A 20,589-nucleotide genomic window follows, 5' to 3' on the forward strand; every position below is an offset into this window, starting at 1 on the left:
ACCACGTTAGACTTCTTTTTCTTCTAACCATATCCAGAGTAACTCAAGTCAGTAACTTGGGTTTTTAGAGAATCTATTTAGTTTCCAGAAAAACTGACTAATCAGTTGATATTCCACCTCGCTATTCTGAGTCAAGATGATAGCATCTCAGCTGCACGAGGGTGAGGAAACTGAAAGCAGATGTAACTTTTTGAAGTTCTTTCAGGTTGAAAACTGAGCTGTTGCTGTCTTGTCTTTAGTCAGACAGTGACAGTTTGGTAACTCCCATATCCTGCAATAACTTCAGCAGAGTTATCATCAAGTTTTGAGAACCATGGTTAATTTGTGCCTGATGCTAGATAAACTTTCCATACAGGGTAGTCTTATCTGCTGGTAAGCCAACAATAATGTCTAGGTCACAGAGTAGCCTGTTATCAGGGTTGATATTTTCTTTTGTCCTGGAAAAGGATGATGAAATGAAAAAATAATTCTTAGAGATTACAAGAAATGTTTGTTTTGGAAGAGACTTACAGTGCAGGCTTTGGCTAGATTGGTTTGGTGAGCCATGTAAGGGTACATGTTTGCCATAAGCTCACACAAACATGAGTAATCTGGCTTTGGTTCTAGAGCAGTAAAGCTGAGGAATGAGATCTCAGCGTACTGTAAAAACCTGTCTGGAATTTGGGTGAGTTCTTAGTTTGTTAGTCTGTGCTGCCTGCAAGTTAAGTTAGCATGTCAATGCCTAAGGAGAATTCAGTTTTAAATCTTAATTATGTAAGTCTGTTATTTTTCCCTGGGGACATACTCTTTTATCAGCATAGTGCTTACAAGACAGGCTGCACTGGTATTGTTTGTCAGACTGGGTGAAGTCAGATCAGATAAACAGACTACTAGAGGATGTTTATCTGTTTCATTAAGTTAGTGAAAATATAGAGCAAAGTGTACACGCATGGCCACAAATACTTTTGTTTAGTGGCAATACAGCTCTTTTCAGTACTAGTTTGGAATATGGAGTGGGTTTAGTTGCTCAGGAAATACCCATTCAAAAATTCAAGAAGACTCCAGTGAGAGTCACTTTCTGCCTACCTGTAGAAGCTATTAGTGTTTGATTTTTAGTACATTTGCCCACACTGGTTGTCATTGCAGTAATGACTTTATTGTAATTAATTTTGCATATCAGTGTTCTTCACATTACCTTCTTACCTTGTGCCGACCTTGTGTGCTTGACTTACAAGACTCTTATAGACACCTCCTCTACTCAAGAAAAAGAGAAGCTTCCTTAGATGGTCTCTTAGCTCTTTCGTATTTCCTACCCTGAAGCGCATCAAGAGGAGCTTAGGAGAGCTGATCGTTGTGGGTTTGGTGATATGAATAAAAGCTTCTGAGATAACCTGTATAAGTAAACTAATCAATATCAAGACCTGTTGTTTGAACAAATCCAAGTGCGATGGTCTGGGATGTGATGTTAAACTCTTGATCTCAAAGGCATGATGATTGCACACAGAGTTCCTGGTGAGAATAACTGCTTGGCCTGGGCTGAGTCACACACTGTGTCTGTGAACTGTTCCCATGAATTCTTGTTGGCTTAAGCCAAAACCATGCCAGGGGTTGTTCTAGTATTTTAATGGTATAGATAGAGTCCCATGGTCCCATTTAACTTATTAGTCTAAACATAGCTTCTGTGTCTGGCAAGTTGTTTTAAATGTTATTAAAACGTGTTTATCAATCATTCTTTTTCTGAGCTGAACATGATAAGGAACTATCATTAATTATTATAACATTGTAAGTTTAATAAAAAACTGCAAGTGGCGTATTTGATGGACAACTTAAGTTCTAACAATCTCTTGCATGTTTTGAGCTTTAGGTACAGACCGTGTGTGAAATCTGTAGACATTGTAGCGTAGAAGGTAGATCCAGAAATGAGGCATTTGCTTGGGAAGTGTCTAACATCCGTTGTCACCTGCTCTTCTCTGTCACTGAGGACTCTCCACCATCAGGCAATTTGCTCTTCAGGAACTCGCAGTAGGGGCATAGGCTGCCAGGAACAGACAGATAGAAGTAAGAGGAGAGGGCTTAGAAAAACAGGTGTTGAAATGCAGAGAGGGAAAAGTGCTGACGTTTCTATAGCAACTTTGGAACTTCTGTTGTAGTGTGGGATTGCTCCTCTTGTGTCTCCATTCCTTAAAGTATTTTACTCTCAGAAGCTCAGAGGCATTTAGAAGCTTTTTAACTACAGGAGCTATGGAGAGGCAGATGCTAGAAAGGTGGGACTTCCTTCCACAAGCATTTTAGAAGTTTTGCACCCTGACAAGTCATGCTAGGCTATGGATAGGGTTCAGCCTATGACAGGTTGTCAGAACATGTAGGAATAGCTGTTCTTATGGCAGAAATTCATTTCGGTCTTCATAATTGTGAAGGAATTCCTGAAGGAATTTTTCCCGTTGTTAGGAACTGAGAGAGGATAGATGTACCATCCTGAAGCATTTTTTCCCTTTGCTGTTAGATGTAAGAATGGCAGAAGTTATGTGGTTTGTTTTTTTTACATGTAAATTCAGGATTTGTAAAGTTCAAGATGTGAAGTTCCTAATGGGCAGTGGAGAGTTTTTTTCACTGTCTTTCTTCCTTTTCCCCATTTTCTATTTTTTCCATGTCTTTCATGAAAAAGCTGCCCCATCTCAGGTTTTGAATACCGTTTATCTAGTACGAGAGCATGCAGAAAGTTCCACTATGAGAACAGCTCTAGCTGGGTAATTATTATCAAACCTTGGATTAGCCCAGTGTAACTTGTCAGCACTCAAAGCTTTACCATGATAGTGTTTATACAGCAAGCAAATTTCCTGAGGTTTTTTCCCCTCACTCTTTGGATTGTAGCATCCTTTGAACTACCCTGCACGTCCTCCTTCCCTGCAGTGTAATGACGTCTAAATGTAGTTTAGATAGCAGTCCTGCCCATTGAAGAAAAACAGTATCCATCTCTTGCATGTAGAATTGCAGCAATGATACTGTATAAAATGGAAAAGCTAGAGAAAATATCAGGAGGCTTCCAGCATCAAGGAGGATTTATGGATGACACAAGGGAGCAGACAAGAAGTGCTCCACGTATAACAAAATACAGCCATGCTGCAATAAAATGTGTCCCGGTAAAATTACATGAACCCTGTACCTCTTGCACACGTAATATTTTCAATGTAATGGCGTGTATCTATTCGGTAGGTCTGTAACTTAAATAGTATCTTTGAATATTATTTTAGTTTCAGCCAGTTCATTTTCCCCTCTGGCTTTATGATGCTTTTCCTTCTCACATCACCTGTTGAAGCTCAGCAGAAGGGCTGTGTCTGGGGAAATGGTGCAATTTTGATATCTTCCAACTTCTTCTCTTTTGCTTTCCCTTCCCTCTACTCTTACCAGTTAGTAGACTTTAATTTCACATTGAAGTTTATGTTCTTCTCAGCTGAGGAATTCTTGGAATTTTAGCACTCTGGGTCTTCTAGTGCATCCTCTAGTTCACTTTGTGAACCCTGGCATAGCAATTGAAGACTTGTAAAGAATTTGGAGATCTCCAGTTGCGTGTTTGATTTTCCTGCCTTTCTGTGACTGTGCAAATGGGTCAAGTCTCTGCTTTTCAATGGGGAAGCTGCAGAATTGACTTAAAGGCAACTTGGATGCATCTGTTGTCTTAAGAACAAAACTACTCATTAAAAAAAAAACCAAAAAACAAAGTAATCCAAGAAGTTGTTCCTGTTCATTAAAACTGGATCTTGACAAAGTCCGTAACAAGTAATGCAAATGTGAGGAGTTGTTGAAAAATTGCTGGCTGTTTGCATAGGAGATATTCTTAGAGTGAGATTTTACATCCAAGTAGAATGTGGATTTGTTAAGTTTCTGTAAGTATATAGAGCCACCTGACAGCCATGAAAAAGCTGCATACTGTTCACAGGCAGTGTTTGAAAGCTGTTACATATAACATAATAACTATGCTGAAATGCAATGCAGTCTAAACTCAGAATCTCAGTAGCCCGTACATGTATGTGTTCTGGATCTAGGCTGCAAGCAGTATGTGGTTGGGCCTCAGCACGGTCCCAGGGATGTGGTGTCTCCTGACTTTCATTCTCCTGCTCACTTGGGGAGCTCCTGATCGGCATGTCAAGTTCAAAGTGATGCACTGCTTCCTTGGTAAAGACAGTTCATGTTCTCTGTGCTTTACCTGGTCCTAATATTAATGAGTCTTTGTGAGAGAATACTTACAAGATGAAACAAATAAGGATTTTATGGGCTTTTGTGCACAAAGAAACAGTACTTCCTTACGTTCCCAACAGTGCCAGTGCAATACTTTCAAAGTCAGATGAGAATTTGGTTTACCTCCATGCTGCTCTTTATACTCATAACAAGAACTGTCATGGCATAACCCACATTCATAGCAGCTCTGAAGGAAAGCTGCAAGAAACCCCAAAAGTTAGTAGTAGTAGAATAACTTACTTATCTTCTTTCCAAATACAGAACTTAGGAGAGATCAGAGCTGCTTTCCTAGGTAAGGAAGAATGATGTCTTTAAAGTCGGCATGTGTTAAAAATATCTTTGAAAGATACTTCAAAGTGAAAGAGATTGATCTCTATGTCTAGTAATTGCTCATCACTCTCCTTGCTCTTTTCTTTCTTTTTCAAAAGATATGGCTTTTTACATACAGAGAGGTAACACGGGAGTGTGCACAGCAACTTGCAGAGCTGAGAACGCTTTTCTGTTCAGACCTTGCAGCTATAGCTGATAACCTGAGCATCACTTTCCTTTGTTTCAGCAGTAATATCTCAATACTTCATAGTACAGGAAGAGGTGACAGCTTCTCTGCAAGTGAGTAGTTTAGCAGTTTATACCACATTCTACACAAAAATCTGTACTACCAACACATTGCAGGACTCCTCATGACAGGAATGGAAGGTGGTGGAAGACTTGGGAATATTTGACAGTTGTTTTATGGGGGGAGGATGCTGCATGGTTTGATTCTTCTTAAAAGACTGGAAGATTGTACAGGCAGTATTGCATATGTGTGTGTGTATGTAGACCCTAAAATATATGTACTATATGCACACACACACACACATATGCCCTTTCTCATATATATAAATCCTCAATACACTCACTATGTACTTTACTAAAGGCTACATTGCTACTACGTATATGTTGCTGTATTTTACAAAGGTTATATCCCCAGTGTAGCCTTTAGTAAAGGAGGGCAAACTTAGCTTATTTTTCACACTGATTCTGTTTTCAGTTCTCTGTAGCCTTGATCATACAGCCATGGGAGATGATATATTACACAAGGTTTAAAAAGTACTGAAATGTTATGTGGCAGCATGATTCACAGTGGTGGCCACTCTGTGGTGTCAGTAACGAAGGTGGTGGCATCTCTTGTGGTGTTCTTTAAATTTTAGATAATCCTGCTGCAGGTTGTGGGGTTTGGAGTTGTGTTTTTCTCCTTTTTCTGCTTTATAAAAGGTTGTGTTTAGTCAGTATGAAGAAACCCAATACTATATCAAACACTAAAGAACCTGCTTCTCTGTCAAAAAGGAAATTACCAGCTAGGATTTAGTATCTGGTCCCTTTAACATAGCTACAGATTTCACAGGCATACACTTCATGACTGGTGATTGGAAATGTGTAACCTTAATCACTTCTTAGTTACACCTGTGTGGTTGCTCTTGTTTGGTTTTGTTGTAGTGCTGTATGTAGCCTCATCTGTGGTCAGCTGAGTAAATGCAACACTTTCTTCTTTCTAATCAGAGTTTCTTAAAACATCCGTGCAAGTTGCAGATAACTTTAAATAATCAGTGCCATGAAAAGCATTTATTAGAGGCCAGTTACTGATCTAGTACTGCACCTTACTTTTTTGTTTTCCTGTTCTGCACTTAGTGTTTTTTCTGATTAACTGTGCATCGATTTCAGGTAAGTATTCAGTGCAGAGAAGAAGGAGGTTTCAGCCCCTCGAAAAGAAATAAAAGAAAGAAAAAGAGAAGAAAGGCAAAACAGAAGAGAAGAATAGGAGGACGAGAAGATTGGGTTAATTCAGGGAACTAGGTGAAATAGAGTACAGAATGGAAGTATAATTACATTTGCTTACTTAAGGAGAAGAAAGAGTTCTGTATTCTGTTATCAGACCAAATATTATAATAAAAAAAACCCCTTCAATTAAAAACCATAATACAAAAAATTGGTTGAAGAAGGTTTGTTGCGGGGGAGGGGGAAGCACCTACAAATAGCCACAAGGTTGACACTTAACTCTTGTAGTTGCTACAGCACTGCAGTTATTCTCTATCTCTCTCTTCACATATGGTAGCCAGTTTTCTTGGTCAGGCAAGCATGGAGAAAAAGTACTCTTCAGAATATCATCAGTGTTTAAAATAATTATTGGGCAGTGTTTTGGAAAGAGCCAAAATCATACTTTTCAGCATGTAAGCAGTTAACTGTATGACCCCAAGAAGCCTGGTTGTATGATGTGACTGTTGCTGTCTTAGGTATGAAAGACCATTACCAAGCTGATATCTATCCCAACTCATGTCAAAAATGAATTAGCAGTAGTCTGTGGTAGTGGGGTTTTACAAATCAGTTTAATCTTGTTTGAAAATGGAGGCAGGAAAGCTCTGCCCTGTGAAAGCTTTTTATCTAACCCATAGTAAAAGCATAAATGAGAGAGATGGGTTTTGCCCTTACCAAAGGTCATTGTGCAGAGTTGCTAGTGGGAGGAATTCCTGGAGGTGACAGTTACAATAACCACCTGCTGGCACTGTTTGTTGGCCAGCGTAGCTGGAGATGTTGACTTTTTTTAATGCTTCTTAATGTTCTAATGTAATCTCTTTTTGAGCCTGAAGTGAAACTGTTTTGGCCTGAGCTCTCTTGCTAAGTAGATACTCATTTTAAAAAACGAAACAAAACCTGTTCCAGGATGCGTGTGAATACAGTGAGGATGACGAGCAGGTGGACATTGAGACCGTGGAGGAGCTTTCAGAGAAGATTAACATTGCCCGTCTGAAGGCCACAGCTGCTAATATCCAACCTTCCCAACAGAAGTAAGCATCCTTGGAGAGCACTAAAGTTTTGTATTCGATGGGTGAGCTGGCGTTGAATTGAACCCATTAAACAACAGGTTTAATGTGATGGTAAGATAAAGCAAGGCTTGTGGCAGACCTTCCCGAGCACTGGTGCTTCCCAGTGTCTGTGAGGACAAGACTGTCAGAAGTAAGAGTAGATTCAAGGTATCTTTGGCCTTTTTATTTTGCCTTCCCCTCTAATTAATTTGTTTATGGGGATGTGTATTTGTATTGTAAATTTATTATGAGTGAATTGCCTCTTCCTGCAAGCTGAATATGAGTGGGGTCATCTTTGCTTTAAATGTGATTTTACAAGCTTTTTTTATTTTGCTGGTGGACTTGCTGTTTTTAGGCAGGAGCAGTCATTGGCTTAATCTCATCCTGTAAATGAAAGCTTTGTCTTTGGGGCTGTTGCCCCAGCGAAGAAAGTATTTTCTTATGCACATATCATCTGCCATGGTTGGATAGCTTGGCTTATTTTTTTTTGTTGTTCTGGGTTTTGCTTGCTTGTTCTTGTTGTTGTTGCTGCCCTTGCATTTATAATGATCAAGTGCAAAGTAAAAACATGGCTTGAGGTATGTAAAGATGGTCATGGCTATTGTTCAGTTGCACCAAACAAAAGAATGGGCGATGTTGCATCTTTATTTCTTTCTGTTTGAAGACTTTTTGTTTTTTAGATACTGAAAAATCAATTGGGTGATGATATATACCTCCCACATAGTTCCTATTTTTTTTTATCCTTCACCTTAGATAGTGACTGTGCTATAAATTGTGAAGATCTTTCAGTGAGAAACAGATGTTGTGTTTTGTACATATAATTGTTTCAAATGTGTATTGTTCTTTCTTTTCCTGAAGCTCCTGAGATATGAGGATAGTAATAAACGTGAGGATTTTGGTTGGTTGTTCTTGGTGGGGGAGGGATTGCTTTGCCATTTGTATTGAGTCTGTGTTGTTTGTTCTTTTTAAGAAAGAACCATTTTAAAAAGCAGTACTTTCTGCAGCTGACAGTCACAGGCTGAATTTATTCTCTTTGGCATTTAGTGAATAGTTTGTCTTTTGCACTATGTGTTAATTTCAGAGCTTTCAGGATGATGGCACTGGAGATAGAGTTCACTTTCTTGAGAAAGCTCAACTGTATCCCGCTTTTATGTAGTTACACACGGAAGAGTTAATTTCAAGGGATAATAATGAGCAGATCTAAGCTGTTGGAATGTGGTTAATGAGGATAGAGTGCATGAGATGAGTAGTGTTGGGAAAAACTTTTTACCTTTCTTCCAGATACCATGTTCGTAGTTCTTCGGATGAAAAATTATCAGAAAATCCTTCGAAGGTATATGTTTGCTCTCCTCTTTCCTTTTGGTATCACACCTCCATTGTAAAGATAAACTTTCATCTCAAGTACAACTCTTAACGCAGTTTATCTTCCATAAATTTATGATTAAATGCAAGAAAACAAATGTGTATGTTGGGGGGAACGGGGGGGGGCAGGGGCTCAGTGCAAATCTCATTAAAGAAAAAGGACTGCTACTGGCAGCAGTGGGTTTCAGATACAGCTTGATGTATGGGAGGGGTTTCTGCCTTTCATTTATTAGCACGTTTGCTTAGGTTTTGTGTTCTTGGCATAAATAATTTTTACAGCACACATAAAACAATGAACAAGTGAGAAACTACTTTCATGTACTGAAGAAGACAGCATGTAGTTATATAGGCACAGCACTGGGCAAAGGATTTCTGATATCAGTAGTTTAAATAATACATATCTAGGCAGAATCCTTTCAAACCAAAACTCCCTGCAACCCTTCTGAAGCTTATGCTGTATTTTTGGGTGGCTTTGAAGCCAGTTTCACTAACTGTCCATAATGATTATCTGTGATGTACTTGATGTCAGATCTAGAGCTACCTGTTGCGGTGGGGTGGGCCTGGTGTATGTCTTATACCTTAGAGCAGACTGGTATGTATGCTTTTGCCTGAGATGGAGATGGGTTCCACGATGCTCTGCCTACCTTGCCTTCTCCCTGCCCTTGAATTTATGGCACAAGGCCCTTCCTGGAAAGGAACCTAATGCCCTGTAAGAGTAATGATGAAATAATGAACCTTCAAATCTGTAGAGATTCGTAATTATGCTTATTGCCTCTCAACCTTTTTGGGAACTTAAGCAAATTCAAAATCAGAGCCTGCCTTTGACACTTTGTATTTCTTGGTAGATGTCTGATAATTTTCAATGCCATCTTTCACATTCTTACTTGCAATGTCTCTTGGCCCCATTGAAACAAAACAGAAATCAAACTAGTTTAACTCCAGGGAAAAATTCAAGCCTCCTATATTTGATGAGATTGCTTCATTCCTTAGTAGACTGTTTCTGATGAGCAAACAAGAAAGATTTGGCTCAAATGTGTGATTTTGCTGTAATCCTCTGGTTTACCTAAGCAGCCTTGTATTGCAAACAGTGAAAGCTTGTGAACAGAAGGGACTGCTCATGACCTTTTCCTTTAGGGTTGATGTGATTATGTTGGTCATTTTATGTTGGTCAGCATTTCATGCTTATTGCGTGTGCTTCTGACACTGAACTTTCATGAAGCCATAATAGCAGAATAGCATGACATGAAATCTTCAGGTGTCTGTAGAAACCTTGTAAATCGGGCATGCATTTGAACAGTGCTTGCCATTACACTGGCTTTTTATTCAAACTGGTCAATACGGTTACTTCTCCAGCAGAAACATCAGCTGTGGAACAGGAAGCTGAAGACGGAGGCTGAAGCCTTTGCTCATTACCGCCAGACGCACACAGCAAACGAACGCCGGCGACGTAACGAAATGAGAGATCTCTTTGAGAAGTTGAAGAGAACTCTGGGCTTACACAACTTGCCCAAGGTCTCCAAATGCTACATTCTCAAGCAAGTAAGTATGTCGAAGCTTAAGTAAGGAGAAGAATCTTTTAATCTGGACTCTTTGAGTGAGTCCCAGTAATATTGTGAATAGAGAATTTCTGTCACCTTTCCAGGACTCTAAAGTAAAACAGTATCTGAAAGAATCTGTATCGCTGAAAGCTTAATCTTGATGACACAAACACGTTTTCAGATTAGCCCTCTCCTTGTTCTATTCTTTGTGACTTTAACCATGGAAGGTTTTGTCCTAATTCCCCGGTGGTTTACTGTATACATCAGGCACTTTTGAAATACATCAAAGTCCTCCCTTTTTAATGCAGAAGAAGATAGCTTTTCATTAAGTATTATATTGACATTAAAAACTTAATTGTAAAGATGTAAATGACAGGAAAGAAAATACAAGCTGTAGATACATAATTATGCTTATCAGCTGCACCTTGAAATTGTGGGGTAGAAGTTGGTTTTTCTTAAAATAGCTGTACTTTGGAGGAAGGCTGAACAAAATGTTTATCACTTCCCAGCTTGTATTTGGAAAAAGCTGGCATTACATGGTGCTTCACATGCTTTCTCCGAGTCCTAGTTTCTCAAGATGATGAAAATGTCTAAATCAATTTTGTAAAGGTTTCTGGGAAGGAAAATGATCTTATTATTTTGTGTATGATTGGTTTATCAATCAGTTCCCTCACACTCTTCCAGGCCTATGAAGAAATCCAAGGGTTGACTGATCAGGCAGATAAATTTATTGGACAGAAGAACTTACTGATGCGCAAACAAGATGTTTTGATTCGAAAAGTATCCAAGCTTTCAGGTGAGACTGGTTTTAGATACAGACTAGCTGGAATAATGAAAAAAGGCTTTTAAGAGTAGGAGTGAATGGGGGGATCCTTAGTGGATCAAGGTGAGTCATTAGTTCACTTAGACTCTTGACGCCAAAGCTCTGACTCAGGGATACACTCATCAGGGATCACTCATCAGGTTCTTATCAAAGAACCACTTTTGTTTTCCTTTATGCCTAAAGGAAGTAAGCATGATCTCTGTGCTGCCAGCCACAGGCTTGGGTTCCTGTGCATTAGGTATGCTTAAGTATGTGTGGGGAAGTCACTTCATTCTGTCACTGTCATCCTGAAACAGCTTTGTGCTCAGTGCTTCACAAGCATACACAACTGTCTTTGATCAGCACCAAACCTTCTGACTCCTGTGCAAATAACTATCCTTGTACTTCTCTTCTGAGAACTAGTGTTAGTAGTGTCTAGAAGAAGACAGATTTGTCCATAGAAGAAAATTGCAGTATATTCTGAGCTACTACTTATCCAGGCATTTTGAGACAAAACCATGTTGTATTTATGGTGTCTTTGTGTCTCATTTGGAGGTGTAGGAAAGTTGTGACACACGTTCAGCCAGTGCCAAAATGTGTGTGAACAAGCAAAGCAATAAATTATTCTTGCAATCTTCTTACTGTCTGGGAATAAGAACAGGAGACTACCAGTAAAGTAGAAATGAAAGATACTTAAATCTTGTGTATTTATGTGAATCAGCTCATGTATATTTGAGGTACTCTTAATAAAAATGTTTCTGTGAACCCTCATCTTAATCCAGAAATATGTAGTAGGCCTTTTGGGCAAGGAATGAAAGCAGGTAACTTCACAAAGTAGTTTTCTGCTCTTTTGCATTCCTAGTGAAGTACCTCAAAACTGTTGAGGAAAAAAAATCCTCTCTAAAGAAGAGTTAGTTAAATACAGACTTAAATAAAGAGAGAGCATGATGTTAGAACATAAATACTAAACAGGAAGCAAGCCAGTATTATTTGAACATTGATCATATTAAATTGAGTGTGTCTGCAGAAAACAAATTGTGTATAAAATCCCTGTGTTGCAGTTTTGATGCTAATAGTAAACTGTATGTGAGTTTACCTCTAAATGTCATTTGAGTAGCAAGGTCCATTAGTCCAAGAAGTTTCATACCAGGTAAATGTAACATTTTGTCTGGTATTAGTCCAGTGGTCATACAATCATCAGTAGGAGAGATGAGGTTTTTTCACAGCTGTGGATACTTTCAAATGGTACTTGCTCAGCGAGAGCTGGTGTTTGTCCAGGCTGATTTCTGCTCATCAAAGTTGCAGATAAATTCTAAAACATACGGATGTTTCTGAAGAAATAAAAAATCTTGGGAATAAATGGGTAATTGCTTCCCTCTGTTATTAAGTATGCTCTTTACTCAGTGAGGGTGGTGCTGAATGGTGTCAACTTAATAGATTTTTAGTTCTGCCTTCAGCTCTTCAGTTTTGGAAAGAGAGTTTGAGGATAGGTTGACTCTTCAATAATTTTCCTGTAGGAAAGACTGAGGAGGTTGTCCTGAAGAAGCTAGAATACATCTATGCCAAACAAAAAGCAGTAGAAGCACAAAAAAAGAAGAAACAAGTTGAGCCAGAGGAACCTGCTGTAACCTTGACTGCTAGCACACAGCAAGAAGAAACTTTGGCTCCCTCCAGAGAGCTTCCTGATGTGACTATGACAAACAGAAGAGGCAAACCCTTGATACTTGCCAGGAAAGGAGCCCGTGCCACAGGTGGGCTAAAAGTGATGCATGTTTCACATAAAGGGGAGACAGATATTGAAGCAGCACCCCATGGGAGGTCAGGATGCTAGGCTGCTTGTGCCATCCAGTAGTTGTGTGGAAACCATTTGTTTTCAGCAAGGATGAGACCAGCACCACCGAGGTCTTCAGGTGAATGTGACTTTTGAGTTTCAGAATGATGGGAACTGTTCAAGGCCAGGTTGGACACAGGGGCTTGGAGCAACCTGGTCTAGTGGAAGGTGTCCTTGCCCGTGGCAGGGGGTTGGAACTGGATGATCTTTAAGGTCCCTTCCAACCCAAACTAGTGTAGGATAAATGTAGGAAGGAACAAAAGGCTGGCAGAAATACAAACTTCCATGGTAATACAACTATAATACTCTGTAAGGATCTGGTAATGTTTCTTATTTTGGTAATAATAATAGACCTTATTTGAAGTAGTCTCAGGCTATTACAAACAACCCATCATTCTGGTTTACCAGGCCTCGTTTGTGTTCAGCCCTGGGAAAGTTTGGCATCAGAATTTGGATATCTGGGGTTTGTAAACCTTCTAGCTGGAGTTCCTTCCACCCCTGTACTAAACACCGGGTCGCAGGTATCATTTGCCATCGGGGGTGCTGTGCCAGAACGAATTAACCAATTTACATGTCTCTTTTTTAGAGGACACCTCATCCTCTCTTACACTAACTGCTGCCAGCCTGGTGATGACTCCACAGGGGCAGGTGCTTACACTGAAGAGCCCACTGGTTCCAGGGCAGGTAGCAGCCGTTCCTTCCACTCTGTTGCAAGCTGAATTAAAGCCTCGAGCTGTCACTACTGCCATGACAGCACAGCCAGGTACGATCATGTGAGAACATGTTGATGAAGATCAGTATAATGCTGTTCATAGGTGTGCACAGAGGTTTAAAAAGTTAAAACCAGGTTAAGTTTTGCTTTAATTTCGGGGGGTTTTATTTACAACTTAATTGAGGTAGAACCTGACTCTAATAAGAGAGATTGGATATAATTATGTCAAACTATCAGTTACCAGCAGGTAAGTAAAATCTGTTAAATTTTCACTGTTTCCAAACTAGGGATACATAGGGAAGATGTCTTAGTCACCTAACCAATCTATATTTCTACTTTTTACCACTTTCAGAGGATGTTACAGTGTAAACTGTTGCCTAGAAGTGCAAGGCTCTTATTTTCCAGGCTTAACTGAGTATCTGAAAGGCTCTTGTTTCCACCTCACCCCCGTTCCCCTTTTCTTGGATAAGGTATTGCTTCTGTGATGATTCAGCTACCAGGATCAACTCTTCCTGTCCAAGTAAAAGGAATCCTTACTAACTCTACCATTCCCATTACACTGTCAACTGTTGCTGGAAACCCAGTGCCCTCAACAGTAGTATCAGCTACAGAGCCCCATTCAGGTAGGCTCTTTGTTTTTCATGGATCTTTTTGCTCGCATGCAGGGAACATTAGCGATGCAAAGACGAAGGTAAAATGTTCTCTCACTAGGAAGTAATGGTAGGTATCATTGTCTGCATATTCAAAGAAAATCACTGTTAAATGAGCAGTTCAGAGGGGCCTCTAGGGGATTGTAGATGAGAGCTTTCTAACTTTCATCCGCCTCACTGAGCTTCCTTGCCCTCAGCGGAATCAGAGTAGGGACTGGAATGTGCCTATGGTGTAAGGCACCCCACTGGGGAAGCTGCAGTGCCAAGTGGTGGTGGGGCTGTTGAAAATGTTTGCCTGTGACATCCATCCTCCTGCTCTGGCACAGCCCATTCGCATGCCCAGCCAGCTCTGCTGCCCCTTGGAGAGATGTTTCTCAAGACTGAGTGCTGTACATTGGGTAAGCTGCGGAGCTTGCTCTTGTTCTGCCAGCTGAAAGTTGAGCTATTAGTGTTTTAAGGCTTCACTTGATCAAAACTGTGTAAGCAGTTTAAATTGTGAATAGCAGCTTGCTTAGGAAGACCTGAAAGTGAGCAAATAATATTTAGTTAGGAATTATCTTGCAGTTAGTGTGGTTCCTGATGGATGCTGCTTTGTTTGGCTTTGCAGAAAGCGAAGATTCATTCATGATGCCAAAGATTGTTAATGTAACATCACTGGCTGCTGAGGGAAGCACGAATCTAAACCTGAACAGCAACAAAAGTTTTAATACAACAGCAGCCACGGGTACTCAGGCTTCAGAGAAATCGGTTGCAGCATCCGTGGAAAGTAGGAAGAGTGAGAGCATCCTTTCAGAAGAAAAAGCCAAGCCATGTCCTGGCGACAGTGGCGGAGATGGAAGAAATACCACAGTCCCCACAAAAGTTTTCTTGGAAAATAAGGATGGCTTTCCCCAGCTCCGGAACGTATCGTGTACAAAGGAACCTCCAGAGTCCTTTAGCAAAAAGCTCTGCATTGGCGAGTTTGTAGGGAGCCAAGCCAGGAGGAAAGATGGTGATCCTGGAGGGGAAAGGTTAAAACCTAAAGAATTGCCATTCCGCAAACTGCAGATCAAAGATTCCAGGATAGAAATGGAATTGAGGAAAGTAGCATCTGCAATGGAGGAAGCAGAACTGGATGCAAGTGAGTTACTGAGCAGCATTGAGGAGAGCGATGACACGGATGAAACCCTGACGTCGCTGCTCAATGAGATTGCCTTCCTCAATCAGCAGCTGAACGACGATGCTTCAGCAATGTCAGAACTACCCAGCACTCTGAACTCGGACTTCTCTCATGAAGATGCTGAAGCCCGTCGGGGAACATCGGGTGATCTCACCGCTGCAGGTGGGTCTTCCTTCCAGTTTGGCCATTTAGGAGGCAGTTTTAAGGACCTTGCTGAAGTTCCAGAGGGTGGTGGCTCTATAAGCCCTCTCCTGCTGCACCTGGAAGATGATGACCTCACTGATGGGGACAAGAACTCTGGGGAGCCTTCATCTGAAGCAGATGTTTTAAAGATAGTAATAGGTGCTGAAATGAAGGATCCACTTCCCAATCTGGCCGTAACCAGTGGTGGGAATGACAAAACCGTAACAACCTTGGCGGAGACCACTAATGTGTCTCCACCAGTTTTGCAGATGAAAACTAATCCAGAAGCTAGTAATGCTGATGCTTTGTGGAGGCCCATGCCCAAGCTAGCACCACTTGGCTTAAAAGTGGCAAGTCTGCCAGTGGACTCAGAAGGGCAGAGTAATAAAGTGATGCCCTTGTTGGCACCTGTGGTTGCAAAACTGGCACCCAGTGGGGTAAAAGCTTCGTTACCTGCAACTGTTCAAGAAGGACAGGATAACAAAGTGATGCCCACGTTAGCACCTGTGGTTACGAAACTGAGTACTACTGGGACCTTGCCTCCAAATTCAGCAGGCAAATAAATGCGTATTTTTTTTATCAGAGACTGGAATGGAGATGTGGAGCAGCGTGATCCAGGGTCGGAGTTCGGCAGCCTCCCGTGTCCGCAACACTTCGTTTTCTGTCTGGCATCAGCACTCTGCTCAACTGAGGGCAGGCCCCAAACTGAGAAATAAGTGCTATGAAACTTAAAGCATGTTGGCATATTTTTACCTCACTGTTGTATTCTGCGTGTTCTCCTTCCCCTTCACACAAAGCAAAAGATGATCTATAACCATTGCTGGGCACATGGTATCCTTCCAGAATTGGGTCCTTCACAGAATAGTTTGTCAAAGGACTGAGTAAAAGATTTCTTCCACACCCCCCCCCCCAAGTAGGGAGGTAGCTGTCCTGTTGGGGAAAAAATCTGGATTACTTGTTTTTGTACCAGGCAAATGATCTATGCAGAAATGGGATTGTTCACATTTGCTGGTGTAAGTGTTTGCAGAATATGATGAATGTGCAGAAATGAGATTGCGGTCACTCTCAAACTTGTTACCTGGAGCAGCGGAAGGCAAGTCTGAGACTCTGCAGAGGGTTGAAGTGTAAAGTTTTTGCTCTATGGTGCTAGCTAGTTCTCTGGCAGAGACTCTTTTTAGGAGCTTATGCACAGAAGATTTTGATAAACATCTGCAACTCTCACTACATGGGGAAGAAAAGGATATTTCCCAGTGTAATTACAAGTAGGAATCTTAATAAAGCTACTAAAAAACCCCAAACCCTCCTGCCCCTAGATAAATACTCCCTCCTTGGATGCTTAGGGCATCTGGAAGTTAAAATTAGAGAGTAGAAAGAAACTTTGGCACCCTGTTACTACATCCTTAAAGGCACTGCTGAAGTAGCTTGAGTGCTTTCCCAGTTCTTGTTTTCTTTCCTTCTCTTCTTCAAAAGGTGGCTAGGAATGATCATAGGAACTGTTGCTTCATGAAAATACAGGACGCTTTTGGGGCTGTAGCAGCCCAGCATAAATGAGCGAGGTGTATATGTGAATGTATATATGAAAATATGTGTATATCTTTCCAAACCTTCCATTCCTTTATAAATTCAGGAAAGGTACTCAGAGGTTTCTCACTGCATTTGCACAAGCTGTGTATAGCAAAAAATAAAAGTCAACAAAAAATGCTCATTACCAGGGAAATAGGGCAGTATTGAATCACAAGATGTATTTTTTATTCTTCTCTGCCACTGCTTACTCAATAACCTATAGATGCTCTTCACTGTTCAGCTGCTGGATGGGAAGGGCCTACAGACTGTAAAGATATTTATATTTTTGTACACAATTTTTGTTTTCAATAGTTTTCTTGACAAATGAACTTTTCAGCCGAGGAGAGATGATTTGTTAATGAGTGTATACACAATCTTTTCCTATCCAGTTTGTAAATAGGAGTTCGGGTGCGCTTGAGGGGCTTCTTCACTGCTCCGGAAAGGTAAAAAACGTTGCCATTAAAGTGGTACAGAACTTGGTGTGCGTTTATGTTTAGGAATGTCATCCCCTGTCTTACTGTTCCAGCTGGTATCTCCCCCTCTCCCCCGCCATTCCCCATCTTTGGTGATGGAGTAATGCAGGAATTTCATGTTTCCACATGCTGAGAGCAGTGTTCTTCCACAATGAGGGAGCAGCGTTTGTATGCAGGGCATCCATACGCCCTGGTCAGTAAGCTGCACCTTCTGGGTCTGTGTCTACCTTAGATCTACCAGGGATACACCTACTTTGGGTGTTTCCTCATCTTTTTTATGGTTTTATATTATGCTGCAGAGGAGAGAAGCCCTTCAAGCTTGGTATGTGTAAAGTTACTCCAGACCCTGCATAAAAAAGGTTCTTCCCCTGGTTATTCTAAATGGTGTGTTTTAAAGCATTATACGTAACTCTTTATTGCCTTTTACATATTAACTATTTTAATATTTGATACAAGTCCTGTATTAGTGATTTGGCAAAGCGCATACGAGCATGGGAGTCAAGCAGGGTCTTACAGGTGTCACTGAATGCCTTAGAAAAGAGAATTTACAATACGAGTAAGTATTTAGCCATACATTGCTTATTATTAAGGAATTTTAACCTTATTTTAAACCAGTGGCAACCTGGAGTAACTCAATTAGTTTAGTAGCACCACATCAGACTTCAGTTTATTTACCTGGGAATCTGGTTCTGAGCGTTTCCAGTAGGCTGAAGTTGCTTATTTTTTACCTGTGGCAGTTTGTTTTGCCAATAGATTTCATTCCTCCTGTGTGTGAAACAGCAACCAGAACTGTGCTGTGATTCCTTCCCAATTCCTCATCACTGACCTTTCTGCATTATCTAAAATGATGCTGTCCTTTGGAGGATGCTTTGTCCATCATCAAGGTGGTGGAAAATTCCTGCCTGTATTTACTGTTTGGCACTGGGCAGTAAGGAGTTCTACTGCAATAAAGATGTACTGTGTAACGATGACAGCAAAAACGTTCAGTCCCTGAACACGATTACTAAATTAACTAAGAACAGACCCCAAATTTGGCTGCAAAAAGTGGTAGTTGGTGCAGTTCCAAGAAGGCTCTATGATGGGTTCTACCAGTCAACAGCGCATGTTCGAAATGCTCATAGCTTTTGCTCTCCTTTTTCCACCACCTCGTATCTGCAGCTTAATATTTTGCTATGAATTTAAATGCTGATTCTTTTCTTTGTTTTCTTTTTTGCTCTTCCCTCAAGCTCCCATTGGTTTGGAACAAACCTTTTAAAAATTATTTATGCTGTCTTTTGAGGCAATAATACAAGAATATGACAAGTAATGAAAAGATTTTAGCATCAGGAGAACAAAGGAAACCCCTGCAAGGCGCACGTTCTCACTAGACCAAGAGACCTGGAGATTTTCTTTGGTTTTTTACACACGTGTAAATAGACTGGAATGTTTTTAAGAATATAATGAAATGTCAGATTTAGCTTTTTTCCTTTTATATATTAAAATATATCTTTCCCTCTTTTTCTGCTTTTGAAAAATGGATATTTTTGTAGAAATCTAACGGTAAAGGACTCTTTAACTGTATGTGAGGGACAAAGTGTACAACTAAAATAAACCAATCGAGGTCAACTAGAAACTGGCTTGGAAAGTTTATTCCAGGGAGGGAGAGGGAGCAGCAATGAACATTGGTGACACGGGGCATTGGACCTGAGCAGATGACACACACGTGTGTGTGTGTGCTCTGAGGAGTTTGGGCAACGCAAATGTGTGGGGTTTGATTCAAGTGATGGGACAACTCGGAGATTTCTTTCTCTCTTTAGCCTTGAGCAGTGCGCAGGAAATGTTACTGGTGGTAAAAAGGGATTTTTTGACTTGTTAAATACAGAAGTAGTACTGAAGGGGCTTGATTTTCACCAAAGTGCATCTTAAGCAGGAAGCCAGTGGCATAAAAATAGAAAATAACCCCAGCAGCCTAAGATTAAGTCCGTGTAAAATCACTTTGCATCTCCCAACCCCAGCCTTGGGTTAATCCTTCGTACTTGCTTCCTCTAGTGAAGTGGTACCACACAGCTTTTGTCTTTGTGGGAACAAGCCTGAAGATCTGTCTCTAAGTGAAGGGTCAGAGGAGATGCTTTTTTAGTAGAAATGGACAAAATGCCTGTAACAAGTCACCATCTACTGCTTCCATATCCAGTAGATGGAAGATAACACACTGAATGGTTTGGGTTTGGGTTGTGTTTTGAAGAGGAAGATCAGATCTCACAGGAGAGAATAGGTAAGAATAGGTCATACAGCTGGGGAATGTATTTCTGAAGACTCCTCATGAAACCCTTCATCAAAGCCTCATCCCATGACTCCTTATCTTAAGGGAAAAAGTTACTTCTGGAATAGAAAGGAACATAACTGTAAGGTGTATCCCGTCACACTTGCAATGGAAAGAATTTACCAATAGAGTCCCCTGATGATCTGTGCTGGGACCTGTGCCTTCAGCACACTCACTGTGCTCTTAGAAACCCAGGTGATGGTACAAATAAAGTGAGCTGACTGTGAAAAGATACGGGGAGCCTTTGCAATAACTGATTTAAGGCCACATTTGAGTCCATAAGCGCAACCCGGAAACGTGCAGAGGACTGGTTTATCTGTAACTAGCCAGAAATGGAGTCTAAATTAATTACTGTCATTTGGGATCATGGTAGCGCAGGAATTGTGGCCACTACCTGTGATCACTTAAGCTCAGTGCATCATCTATTTGCCCTATTTTCACATCACCCCAGCAGCCTGGAGCCCAACCCATGCTGGGGTGTATGTGGTGCTCCTGCTCTCCTTGTTCCAGCGTGGCCACCCTCCTACAGCCCCTTGCTGGCAGCAGGGTTGCCTGCAGGACAAAGCACAGTCAAGGACCTCCCCTTGCTTTAACAGTGTTCCCTTACCTGGTTCATCCTGCTCTCCTGAGGGGTCCCTTTACTGCAGGACTGTGCATGTACAGGACTGTTGTTCCTTGGTGTTACGGCTCTTGGCCCTGGCTCTCCAGTGAAAAGCAGATGCTGGAAACAACAGTGAGGAACCTGGAGATGAGTTTATAACAAGCTGTCATTGCTGCCTTCACTCCTCGGCATGAGTGTGTCAGCGGCTGGACCAGGATCCTGGTCCTGTGGGGTGAAGGGGGTGAAGTGCAGCCATGCCAGCCTGACCGCATACACAGCTACAGCGCTGCCGGAGCGGGGCTTGCTCTGCTGAGCCAGCCCGCTGGGACCAGCTCCAGCGAGGAGGAGACCGGCTTGCCTC

General features: G+C 41.2%; 1 protein-coding gene across 8 annotated transcripts in view; it reads left to right on the forward strand.

Moving 5' to 3' along the window:
* Positions 1 to 18,940, forward strand: part of MGA (MAX dimerization protein MGA) — a 52,737-nt gene extending 33,797 nt beyond the window's left edge. For 3 of the 8 annotated variants that reach the window (XM_030482055.1, XM_030482062.1, XM_030482056.1), the window contains 8 exons: positions 6,913 to 7,037; positions 8,337 to 8,388; positions 9,771 to 9,956; positions 10,640 to 10,751; positions 12,275 to 12,508; positions 13,175 to 13,351; positions 13,771 to 13,923; positions 14,558 to 18,940. In XM_030482055.1, the coding sequence (XP_030337915.1) occupies positions 6,913 to 7,037; positions 8,337 to 8,388; positions 9,771 to 9,956; positions 10,640 to 10,751; positions 12,275 to 12,508; positions 13,175 to 13,351; positions 13,771 to 13,923; positions 14,558 to 15,855 (2,337 nt within the window). In that variant the 3' untranslated portion in view covers positions 15,856 to 18,940. The remainder of the gene's footprint in view (positions 1 to 6,912; positions 7,038 to 8,336; positions 8,389 to 9,770; positions 9,957 to 10,639; positions 10,752 to 12,274; positions 12,509 to 13,174; positions 13,352 to 13,770; positions 13,924 to 14,557) is intronic. The other 5 variants (XR_003990882.1, XM_030482060.1, XM_030482057.1 and 2 more) reach the window with 5 other exon arrangements.
* Positions 18,941 to 20,589: the final 1,649 nt, after the last annotated feature.

Source organism: Strigops habroptila, chromosome 4, assembly GCF_004027225.2.
Source record: "Strigops habroptila isolate Jane chromosome 4, bStrHab1.2.pri, whole genome shotgun sequence".
Classification (NCBI taxonomy): Eukaryota; Metazoa; Chordata; class Aves; order Psittaciformes; family Psittacidae; genus Strigops; species Strigops habroptila.